The 12,806-nt window shown below is 47.4% G+C and overlaps 1 protein-coding gene across 1 annotated transcript in view; it reads right to left on the bottom strand.

Moving 5' to 3' along the window:
• The window catches only part of ITGA9 (integrin subunit alpha 9), a 231,036-nt gene extending 218,230 nt beyond the window's left edge, over positions 1–12,806 (bottom strand). Inside the window, exons 1-3 of the mRNA XM_080383261.1 lie at positions 12,046–12,806; positions 3,700–3,827; positions 2,315–2,421 (exon numbers count right to left, since the gene is read on the bottom strand). Coding sequence (XP_080239387.1) covers positions 2,315–2,421; positions 3,700–3,827; positions 12,046–12,596 — 786 coding nt within the window. The 5' untranslated portion in view covers positions 12,597–12,806. The remainder of the gene's footprint in view (positions 1–2,314; positions 2,422–3,699; positions 3,828–12,045) is intronic.

The following is a 12,806-nucleotide window of genomic DNA, read 5'->3' as shown; positions in this document are numbered from 1 at the left end:
TAGCTAGTAGTTTTGTTAAAACACTAACAATTGGCAGATATGGCCACAAACACACATTCAGAGGTCTTCTCAGAACACCAGTTTCTCACAGGGGCTTCCAAGAAGAGCCACATTTTAAAGAAATCCCAATCTTTAAAATTAGAAGAACATGTGTATTAAAAACCATCTGTTTATGGGAAAGTCATGAATCTTTTTCATCAAAAACTTATCTTAAACCAGAAAGTAACAATGCCCTGAAACAGCCAGGTATTCTCCATCCATGAAGGATGGAAAGGCTCTGTCTACACACAGATGTATAATTAGTAGTTTCAGACTGAGTGTTTAGGGGATAAATATACATGAGAATTAGATATTTAAACATCCTTAGCATCCCAACATGATTTACTTGAAGAGGACAGTACAATCTTGTCAGAGGGCTGCTTTAGGACTGCCTTAAATCAGCGTGGAGACATTTTACCAGCCTAAACTGCATCAGAATAAGCACACTGCCAGCTATGCATATTATTTTAGCTGCATTTTGCTTTTAACTTGCTTTATGTCTGATATTTTTCTATCCCCTCAGTCCCAATCTAAGCCCTCACAGCCTGCCTACATCTCTCACCCTTGTAGCCTCCCCTCAGCCAGTGAACCCCAGTCTTGGTAGTTGCCCTGCTTTTTATCCCACCAGCTGTCCCTTCCTTTGCTGCCTCTGTCTATGGAGACGACACCCAAGCATCAAGTGCTACCCATTCTCCTTCAAACCAAAATACACAAAATCATTATTCTTAAGATACCACTTCTACTAAAATGTTTCGCCATTGCCTAAAAAAGGTGCATGTGCTAGCTTCTGAAAATGGTACAAGAATTGGTCTAGTTCAGCCTGATGACTGGAAAATGGAGAGAATACCGTATCTCAGTGTTACCCTGATCTGTTCAAGCTACTCCTCGCTGTCACACAGGACTTTGAACACACAGACAGATCAAGACATCCCTTGAAAATGTGAATTGGTTACACTGGCATGAATGCTGTAATTTTGTGCTCTGCTGTACATGTTTACAGTGTATTTTATTTATGCCCCACTTTTTCCTCTCCTCCTCTAGTGCTGAACACATTTTAAACATCCAAGAAACGCAAAGTATCGGCTAGCCCCTATAGCCCTGGTAAGCTGTACACCGAAAAAGACGATCAGGTAAAATACCACAGTACTACCGCAGAAAGGTATCAAAACATCCTGCTCCCCCATGGGGAAGCTGGTGTGCTATGACTTGGGGCGATAAGTGTTTGGACTCTAAGCATATGTCAAGAAAAACACCTTTGAGTGAAACAGCTTAGTCCACTTGCCTTACAGAGGCCATGGGCACGGTAACCATTGTACGAGATCTTCATCAGTAGCAGCTTTGTGACAGTTTGATGCCACGTACCAGGGCAATCCCCTCTCTCATTGGAAACTCGCAGTACAGCCCCATCTTTCCAACTCCCAAACAGTAGTGTTCAGAATTAGATCGTTGTCAGGGTTACCCCGACATGAGCTTGAAATTTGCCTGCCACATATACTATGCACAACTTGTGTTGCAATTTTTTTGTGTGTTTCAATTAACATTCCTGCAGACAGGCTCACTAGGGTAGACCATCTGACCCAACTGTGGATGTGAACACAGAAAACTATTGATCATAATATACCCATGTATTTTAGAAAGGTTTTTGCCCAGCTCTCTTGATAATTATTTTTTTTCCCAACACAAGAAATTTTGTTTTGCAAAGATAAATTCCACATCCTAAGGATCACATCTGCTCTCCTTGACCTGTCTATGTGCATGGCAAGACAACAAGGCCACCCACACACAACAAAGTCATCTCTACGCGCAACTCTTCTGCCTCATTAATGGAAAATTCATATACATAAAAAATATTGCCACAAAGACTCATCTTACATTTTTCATTCTAAGTTCTGACACGCAACACATACACTCAGGGAAAATGGACGTGTACGTACTCCCTACATAAACACAGGCAAACGACAATAAGAGAAAACTAGCAGGTACTCCCAGACAAAGTTCCATTTATTTGGTTCAAAGATTTAATCCGTCAGATTTAGGAGAAAGCCCTTGGGTGACACAAGTCAGGTGTGACAGCTTTGAAGTCCTCCCGCTACAAATAAAACTTTCTGGCTGGGGCTCACTTTTCCTTCCACTTGAAGCAAGGGACTACAGAATCTGCTGCCTGTAAAGCTGGACTCCGTCAGTCACTGCTGAACACATTAATCGTGACGTGTTTAGCATGAGAGTCAGACAGCAGCAACAGTTTTAATGAGATCAAAGAAAAGAGTGGGCTTACCAGCACACTTCCACCAGCTTTTGGCTGTCTAGCCAGGCTCACACCCATCCATTCATCATCTCTGTCTTCTCTGCAGGTCTTTCCACAGAGTGTGCCCCGAGAATTGCCTACAGAAAGAGGGAAAAGGCAGCAAAGCAAGGAGGTATGAGTTTTAAGTACCCACCAAAGAACCCCTACAAGAAAAGTGATTGCCTGTCAAACATCTGCCTGACAGTGCTTTTCTCTTCCCTTTCATCCTGATTAGTTCTTGTATGCATGAATTGGGGCAATGCTCTCAGTCTTACCAGGCACCAAACAAATAAACAGCAGAAGACAGACCCTGTCCCAAACAACCAGCAGCTGTTACAGCATGTCCATAGCTCTACTTGAATCAACAGCCTAACTGAAGTCAATGGGAGAGATGTGGGATTGCCTGCAGAATGCAATCAAAGCACTCTGGAAAGTGGGATCTTGGGCACTTAAAAAAAAAATTGAGGTCTAAATCTTTAGTCCTGTCAGGCAGTATTCACAAATTAATGAGAGACAGTTTACATTACAATAGCAGGAGAAATCAAACTTGGCCAAAACACTGTTTTAAAACATGTAAGCTTCACAGAAATAAATTCTGCTTGACTCAGTCATGAAAAGATGAACATGCCTTTTCTATAGGCTAAGAAAGCAGTAACACACGCTTCATCAAGAAAAGCAAAATATTGAAAGGCTTCCATTTTCTCCATCAGAATCCAGCACAAGGTTTTAGATCACAGTTTTACTTTAGGACTCCATCTTCCCCCGTCTCAGACAGTACGTCAGAGAAACCCAAGTCAGTCCTGACCACGTGCAATAGCGTACAAGCACAGCTCTCACTGAGAAACTTATTTCCTTTAGCACAAACAGCAAACCCAAGGAACGATTTGCTGCCTTATGAGGGAGCCCACAGATCACCTCGTTGCCAGTAACGCCACCCATCACAGGCCCGACACCCCACTGTGCGGGATCATCCCACACCCCCTTACTTCAGCACGGCCTGGGATAGGCAGCAGCACTCCCAACCACTCACACAGCCTCCAACATGCTGCAAAGTCATACTGAAGCAGGTGGAGAAAAGACAGCAGGTTAGGGCAAGCAGGGAAAAATCCACCTTTGCCTGGTTAGTCACTGGACAGAGTGAGCAGGGTGGGCAGAGTGAACTGGGAGGACACCCGCACCAGGTGAGGTGACATTTTGTAATGCTGAAGAGAATAAGACACCTTTGCTACCGGTGCTCGAAATCCATCAGGAAAGGCTGACAAATCCCTCTCAACGTCTTGGGGCCTTGTTGAAGCTGGCAGGAGGATTGCTAGCCATTTGGGTTGGGTCTTTTTGGTTCCCCCCCCTTTTCCCTCCAAAACATCGTAACTACCCACCTCGCCCCATATCCAGCTCTGTGCATCTTCTGTCAGGGTTGGTGTGGACTCGACATTTAAACACCGCTCCTGGGGACTGAACAGAGGTGCTGTATTTAGATTCTGCCTTGGGAGCACCAACCAAGACCCTGGAAACCAAAAGCAAAGTAACAAATGATTAATTTCAGGAGAAAAGAAAAAATAATAATAAAACAAACAGCAGCAAGGTTGCCATTGCCAGAGCTTCCTTGGCAAAAGGACTTTTTTTCAGCAGCCTTGAACCAATGTCATAGTTTTACACCAACTGAAACCACCACATACAATAAAGACATTTTTCCCCACAGAAGCCACAAATACTTTAACAAGTTAAATTTCCATTAGGATTGTAACACATTTAAAGCAAACCCCGCACCTCACCCCCCGAAAGCACTTAAGGAAAGTATTAGGATGGACAACAGCAGCTGCATCCATTTTTCCTCAGTTTTAGCTAGATCCCTATCAGTCCAAAACCCCACCAGAGTTAATACACATACCCACGAGAGGATGAAATCGGTGTGCTTGCCAACCAGCCAAAGATTAATAAGCTTGTTTAGAGAGCTGGGGCACCCCATTCTCAGAACACTTTGCGTAATTACAGCTTTAAAGAAACAACAACAGCCAACAGTAAAAAAACCCCAGCCAACAGCACAGGAGCAAATTTCTTCCACAACAGGTTGCTATCAACCAGTATTTATCACTAAGGCCGCAAAGACTTTACCTAGACTACTTATCCCACAGAAGAGCTATGGTCTCTGGGAAGCACCAATGCACAGCTCTGACTATAGGGTTCCTTAAGGTACTCTTGAAAGATGACGAGCACTTTTCAATCACTTATGTTATGATCCAGTTAACTGTTTGGCAAGCTGGCAGCTGCTCATATGCCCTCCAAAAGCATCCCTAAGGAGAACTACAGTGGAAACTTAAGTATTAAGGGAGCCCTTCTACCGTCTCCTCATTAAAGGGACAATCTTTCCCACCTCACTGTGAGTCTGGATCTGGGCACATAAGGATGAGGAGGAAGGTTAAGCAGGAGCAAGGCAGCTCCCAGGGAGGATGGTGGGGAGCACCAGGGAGTTGAGTTTCAGTTCTGCTGAAGCCCTTGCGCTGTTGAGGCAGGGCAGAGCTGCTGCATGCAACAAAATCCTCACTGAAGTTAAGCCCAGGGCTGGAACTAAGGGCAAACACCTCCGAAAGGCTAAGCCCCCAGCAGTCAGGTGCGCAGATCCAGCCGGGTGCAGCAGCTGACCAAGGAGACACTGCTCAAGTTAGTCTGCATGCACAGCCCACCCATGGCACAGATGGACAGCTCGGCAGCAGCTCTAAAACAGAAGCTTTCCCTCTTTTAAACAACTTGTCCTTCATCCTCTCATTTAAAGTTCCATCCCCAACCACCACCCATCATCACCATCTCAGTAAACGCAAATGAGCAGAGGCACAAGGCATACACATGTCCATGAGCCACCTGGAAGAGCTGCTCCTGCATCAGAGTCAGGTCTATACACACAGCAGCACATTTCCACTCCCTAGACACTTCCCTGGATGTGGGATGCAACAAAACTGTCCTGTGGCACTTGGAAATATATTTACAAAAAGAAGAGAAACTCCTACATTAAGTGACCATTTTCTCCAAAGTTTCATGAGCTAAGCTGTATCATTTGGAGAAGTTTGATGGGGCTGCACTCTACAACGCACATCATGTTTTCACAAGTGAGAGGAATTAATGTCCAAAATACTTAAGTTGCTAAAACCTACAAAGCCTGCACACATCAGGGAGCGAGAGCAAAGGAGTCTGAAATAATAGCTCCAAGTGGAAATCCCACTAGGCAAGCAGCGGGCAGAAAATCAAATGCCAATCATTTCAATTACACAGGCGATGAATGCATGTCATTCACTTATCAACATTCACAGGGTCTAACAAAAATAAATAAGGGGGGATATTACTAGCTTAAAGAGTTACGGGTTCAAGTTACAAATGGCAAGAAACTGTTTCCATGACCTGTTACAACAATAAGATAACGTAGGCCACATCGACCTCCAGCTTAAAAGCAGCTTTGCTCTAACCTAAAAAAAGTTAAGTATGATTCAGCAATTAGCGCACAATATACCTTGGGCTGTAGAATGCAAGATGGAGATGAAGGAGCCTAAATCACAAACACTCTTCAGCTCTCTTTAAAAAGCTGAATGGGAAGAAATTATTATTAATGATTTGAGTAGGCTACTGGCAGAGATAATATTGCTGTCTTGTGCAAAAATACCTTTCAAAAAGAAAACGTCTGTTGCCGTTTCTTCATGTGGACTGAGCAGAAGGAAGCAGCCAGTAAAGGCAACTGGTGACACGTGCCAAAAGCAAATCTATTTTGGATTGTCCTGAATGCCCATACATTCTAATTTGGTATTTCACCTTCATCACGCCCTATATCATCTCAGGATCTTGTATTATTCTTTCACTCTTGCACTTAGACCCCAGCAGATAAAAACTTTGCAGATCTCCTGCTCCGTCTGGCATGACCTATGCTCACCAGGCCCCCAAGACAGTTACCTTCAGGGAAGTGGGAAGTTTTCCGTCGTTTTACATGCTTTTCAGTTGGTCAAGCTGGTATTTGCCACATACCACTTACTCTGGTTTTATTCAAAGGTTTGAGACTGGAATATTTCCTTTGCCAAGAAAAGAGTCCTTTACTCTTTCATTTCTTTCTGCATATAACAGCTTAACTGTGAAAGAAACTCACCTATTTAACTGTCATGAGGCTTTGCAACAGACCTGGGTAGAAGGCTCGTTTACATCCAAATATTTTGGGACTCATCAAGCAAAAAAACTGCCTGTTTTGTATCTCCCATACATATTCAAACACCCTCTTGCAATTTCTATGAAACAAGCTGCAACCAGAGAAGGTGTTTTTCTCTGGTACTGTATCAAAACAGAAATACATTTCAAAACAAAGCCTTAGAGTCTAATACAGTCTTCTTACGTTTCAGTGCTGTGGATGGAGTCTTGCCTGGCATAAACACAGAAGATACATAAACAGCCAGCAGAAGTACAACCCTGTCCTCTTGCTATGATCGGGCAACCTTCCAACATATTCCAACTAGTATAACCAGCTCTCATTTAAAATAGCCTAATTTTGTGGGACAGATTGCCAGTGCTGCTACAGGACCGCTTGGGTTGTCAGCAAGTAAGCAACAGCAGTTCTCCAGCCTTTTGGCAAAAGGCTTACAATCTGGGCCTTCCTAAGGGGTTATTGATAAGTGCACGTTCTCACCACAACCACGATACCCTGCCGGAAGCCCCGACGATATTTGTGAGTAACTGCATGAAGACACCTTGAAGGGGAAACCCCATCAAGAGAAACAGATTACTTTCTACGGAAGGGAACTGAAGGTAGTAGGAGCAGGGTTTGGGGCCACTTTAGGGTTGCTTTTGCTTGACGTGCACAGAAATCTGTAAGAATTGGCCATATCCCACTAGCTCTGTGAGCAAAGTATTGGGGTCTAAGTCCACATGAGAAGCAGTAGGCAGAGAGGCTGTTGAACCTTCTCTTCTTGCATTTATACTCGCACGATGAAGGACAAATGCCCTCATCTGTATGGAGCCAACTACACAGCTGCATGGCCAGAAACCGTCACACTGGAGGAGCGGCAGCAGCCAATATTAATGGATGACAAGAAGCTTTCTTGGCCACAGGGAAATCCACACCTCCTTAAAATTACTTCCTGCAGAACAGTAACTATCACTTTGCTGATGGTTGACCCTCGGGACATACAGATTTGGAAATTAAGTGCTGCATTTAGCAGAAGGAACAGTGAACAAAAGTGTCGAACTGACCAATGGCATGGAGAGATGCCAAGTACATTAAGTATCAGCCTACAGCACGCCAGCAGCGATTAGGCAATCACAGCTCAAGGACTGGGGAGTGTAGGTACCTCACCTCGCTGCAATGTTAAGTGGCAGAGAAAAAAAGTCTTTTAAATACCCTCGCATGCCACAGCTGATTTCAAAAGCAGCACCAGAGGAGGCTGCACCACCAGCATAGCACAGCTGAGTTTCTTCCCTTCAGAAAGGTCTCTGTCACTTGCTAAGCCCTCAAAATAAAAACCCAAGTGGTTCATCCATTATGTGCAGAGCAAGAAGCAGGAGGGTTATTATTTGGGCAGCGGGATGGATGACTTGTGATCAACCACAGCAAGCCCTGGTTCCCCAAAACATCGTGGCAGCACCCAGAGCATCACTACATTGTTTATGCAACACAATACCATTAACACAACACCCAGCCTCCACAGAGTTGGTCTGTTCCCACACCTTCCCTCTGGCTGCACACAAGTACACCACGCACTAACAACACCTATCCATCAAGCCAGAGATACAGAACAGCCTTCGTTACACCAGCGGCAGTGCACCCCGGTGAAGAGCAGGGCCAGAGGAACAAAGCACAGCACAGAAACCAGACTCATTCCTCATTGCAAAACTCACAGCAGGACACCATGCAACTAAACTGCCTCCATTACTTTTTCGCGCCAGATCATGTTGCCAGAAAGAATAAAGTTGTCACCCTGGACTTGCTGAGGGATTTGGGGGTGTCAGCAAGAAGGGAGCATAGGGAGGGGAAAGGAGAGAGGTAAAGTAGCATCTTATTTTAAAAAAGAGCCATCAGCAATGTCATATTATTAACATTTTTGAATTGGGGCAAAAAATGACATTTGTTTCTTTTTAAACTGTCTGGGGCTGTTTCTTGGTTTTTTGAGTCTTTACTCCAGGCTTCAAAGTTATATCCAGAGAACAGAAGCACTTCAGCTCGTCTCTGCTCCAAATGCAAGCAGCCACCTGGTTCCTTACTCGGCTGAAAATGGCAATGGTGAGGAACTGAGTAAATCTTTCAAGATTTACAGCCATAAAACCCGCTTAAGGAAGGAAAAGGAGACATTGTCAGAAATACAATAACCTCAGCACATCTGTGATGCCAAACTTTTCTTGAGACCAAAAAAATGTGCAAAATCAACTCCTAAATGGAAGCATCGTTGCAATTAACTGTTTCAGAAAGGTCAGAGGCACCAACTTACTCCACTATGTGACGGTTATATATATAAAACCACTATATTACAGCCACAGCGGAGGCTGAACACCCATATTCCACTATTCTGTGTCAAGGACCGTGTAGCCTCCTGACTATTCACATTAATCTGATGCAGTATTTCAAACCAAATATCCTCCCCTTTCTTTCCTCCTGCCAGAACATTTGGCTCATATAAATCCTCAAGAATCACCAAACCCTGAATCGGTTACTGCAAACCTGCAGGTCTATGTAGATAGAAGCCTTTGTCGGGTTAGAAATCCAACAGCTGAAACACTGAAGACCTAGCCATTACAGATACCATTTTAATATAAATCAGTGACTACATATATATATATATATACACACACAAATATGTATTCACACACCAGCACATGGACAGGCTACTGAGAATAACACTTCATTTAAGAAGCTCTCATGATCAGAGGTACATTAGCCATGTATCATGCCCTCAATCAAGAACAAGAAGCCCTGAACTATCACAAGATACTTAAATGCTTGAGAGCATATTAACACATTAAATAATTTTAGATAGACCAGAACCCTATCAGCCTCTGACGTGATAAATCACATTTTTTCAGGCTCACATAGTGCACAGCTCACCAGGCAAGCCATGATTGTCCATAGTATCACTGCCTAAAGTTAACTACTGCCTACTGCAGCACATAGTCCAACCAGACATGAGAAAACTGAAATCATAACTCTTCTTTGGGTACATAAAAGCTACAAATCTAAGAAGAAAACTGACACACAAACCCAGACAATAACCCTATGACTATTAAGAGGAGCTGTATGCTACAATGGGATGAATAGAAAACATTTTTGCTACATATTCCATATAACAGACTTCAGCCTTTCCCCAGAAAACCCCATCTGAAAGGGAAAAGAAAAAAAAAAGTCAGTCACTCTACAAGTCAGTTAAAGAAATAGCTCTATAGCTTTACACGCAACAGCTTTACACACAAAAACCTGACAAAAACTGAAAAATGGAAGGAGTTCTACCAAGCATTTGCCTCTGCACTCATCCAATAAACTGGGATCATACCTTGCATTTCAATAACCTGCAATGGGTAATCAGTTTAGACTTGAAAACATCGAGACTTTATGCTCCAAAGGGATGTATAAGATTCTGTACAGTATAAATATAGCTTTAAAATAGTACTACATAATACTGGAAGCATTTATGCCCAGCTGAAGTGGGCACAGCTAAAGGCACTGACAAGGGTTCAGCCCTTCGATGGTCTGAATGCCAAGGAAGCTTGGCCAGATCTTTTAAGCTTTCCAGAAGTTAAAAGCTTAAAATTGACGCTATAAAATGGATATTATGTTGGAGTATGCAAAAAAACCCATGCTTGCACTCAAAATACACCCATCTAGTACAGGGGTGAGCATCTTCAGAAAACTGGAAGGCAGCTGCATGTCCTTTTAAGACCAGAGATATTCATCACTGTCCCTTGACCTTCAGGATATGTGCACACATTAAAAGCACAACTGCACATAGCAAACTAGAATCAAGGAGAGTGTAAAAAATGTATTGCCCAAACTTGTTATCCCAGCCTCTCCTGGGCACGGTATTCTGAAGCACCCATGAGAACAAACTCCCCAGTTCCACAGCTGAAAAGAGGAGCTTTCCCATCAGTGGGAAAAATCCCCACCCTCATCATTTTTACCAGTGCTGATGCTTACTGTATTAAGCTGCTGTTAGCCCTTCTGGGTGCTAGGGCTAGCAATTTACTTTTTTAAAAGCACTTTGTGATCTTAGACATTTCTCGACACACACACACCCCGGGTGCCATAGCTGAGGCTCCATGAAGAAGCTCCATTTTCAGAAAACTGGAGTTTGCATAACTGGAGTTTTTACTTTTGATCACGAGACTTCTTGCAGACACCTGCTGTCAGATGGATGCCCAGCGCTGCTAGTCCAGCATCGTTTCCAAACAAAGTGGGGTATCTCTGGGACTCTCCTCCCAAGTCCACCTCCCCTTCAAAAAAGAACATGCCAACAGGTGCTATCTGAAGAGAATTCTTGGTACCGACCAGTGACAGACACCTATGCAAGGAGCAACAAATTGTATCATTTTCACTCCACCACACCCCACGAGATCAGCATTTCAGTCACACCACTGTGAATGCCCAGCAATTTGTGCTGCATACAAGTCACATCCAGCCTTCGCAACCTTTGCTGGTTCCTGCCCCAAGATAAGCACCGCTTTAAACTGAGAGCTTTTCTTCTCCCGCAGCGCTTTTCCTCTATGAGGTCTTCTGATAAGTCCTTAGAAGTGAATGCTCCATGAAAGCCGCTATGGAGAAAGGCAGAGCATACAACTACTTGCAAACTAAAGGGTGTGAAAGAAAGTCATTTTTAAAGAACTGGACGCCAGCACAAATACATTTATTTATATCACAGTGCACCACAGTTCCAACATCAATAGCTGATTAATCGGGTCATATCTAAGCGTAAGAGATAAAGACAAGCTTTGTGGACGTTTATTGGCAGCAGCGGCTCCTACTTGCATTAGAAGTGCACCAGATGACATCAACTAGGTCCAATTAAGAGAAATCCGGTTTAAACCTAACAAAGAGCCTCTGACCCAGACAAGAGAGATCCTAACTACGCTCCAAGGCTCTTTTCACTCAACGGGAAAAACAAGCAGCTTGCCAGTTTGCATAATTTTTTGAAATGTAGACAAACTTCCTATCGTTGTTTTTATTTCTTCTTTTATTATTCTAATTTATTTTTTTTAGTTACACAGCCATTTCCCCCGCGGCCGCTCCCGCCAAGCTCGGGCACAGAGGGGGCGGCCGCCGCCGCAGGCGGGGTCCCTGCAGCCCGCGGGGCGCTGCCCCTGCCCGGTCCGGCCGCTGCTGCGGGACCGGCCGCTCCCCGTCAGCACGGCGCGGCCCGTCAGCTCGCACGCCCCGTGCGCTCGTACCGGGCGATGAGCTGCCAGGCACTCCCCGCGAGGAAGCGCCGAGCCACCGGCCGCGGGACCGCCGGCGCCCGGGCACAGCGAGCTCACGCCGCCGAGCGCCGGCCACCAGCCCGGGGACGGCACCCCCGCCCCAGCGCTGGGGACCCCGGGCTGCACCGGGCTGCGGCCGCACGACGGGGCGGGGGCGGCGCGGGGAAGCGCCGCGGTGGCCTCGCTGCCCGCCCCACCGAGGGAGCTCGGGTCCCGCCGCGGGAGGGGAGGCGCGGCGGGGGATGCCCGGGCAGCGCCAGCGCCGCTGCGCCCGGGCGCGCAGGGTCCGCGCTACTCACCACCGCGTACTGTCGTGGTAGTGCTGCAGCACCGAGTACCCGAAGAAGGAGCCGTTCGGGCCCTGGAACACCACCGGGCGACCCACGTCCACGTTGTAGCAACGCGCCAGGGCCACCACCCACAGCAGCGCCCACAGCCCCCGCGCTCCGCGCCGCGCCGCAGCCACCGGCATCCCGCGAGCCCCGGGGCAGCCGCCCGTCCCGGCGCCGCTGAGTGCTGAGCGCTGAGCCCCGGCCCGCCGCGCCCGCGCTGCCCCCGGCGCCGACTCCCAGGCGGCGAGACCGGGCGCGGCGCTTTTGTGCCCGCCCCGCCGCTCGGCTCCGCTCGGCTCGGCCCGGCCCGGCCCGGCCCCGCCGCGGCTCCGCTGCGCCCCGCGCCGCGACGCGCGGGGACTGCGCGCCCCGTCCGCCCGCCCCGCTCCGCCCCGCCGCGCCGGCGCCCCCTGGCGGCCTTGATCCGCACCCGCCGCAGCCGCCCGCCGGTAGAGGCGGCCCTGCCGGGGGCCACGGCGCGCCCCTCCCCGGCCCCTCCCGCCGCCGCCCCCCCGCATCCTGCTCTCCCGCGGCGCCCCCCGCCAGCTCCGGCCTCCTCCCGGTGTTGCCACCTCCCCTCCCGGTCCCGCCTGTGCCTCCCGCGTTCCGGCGCACCGGCACCGCTGGGCGAGGGCGGCCGCGGGCGGAGGGGGCCGCGGGACCCGTGCACGGCGCTGAGGGGCGGGGGGCGGCGGTGGAGGGGTCGGTGCGGCCGCTGCTGCCGGGGC

This window comes from Falco punctatus (genome assembly GCF_963210335.1).
Source record: "Falco punctatus genome assembly, chromosome: 4".
Lineage (NCBI taxonomy): Eukaryota > Metazoa > Chordata > Aves > Falconiformes > Falconidae > Falco > Falco punctatus.
Note: the sequence above shows the minus strand (reverse complement) of the source record. Positions and strands in the feature narration are given on the sequence as shown.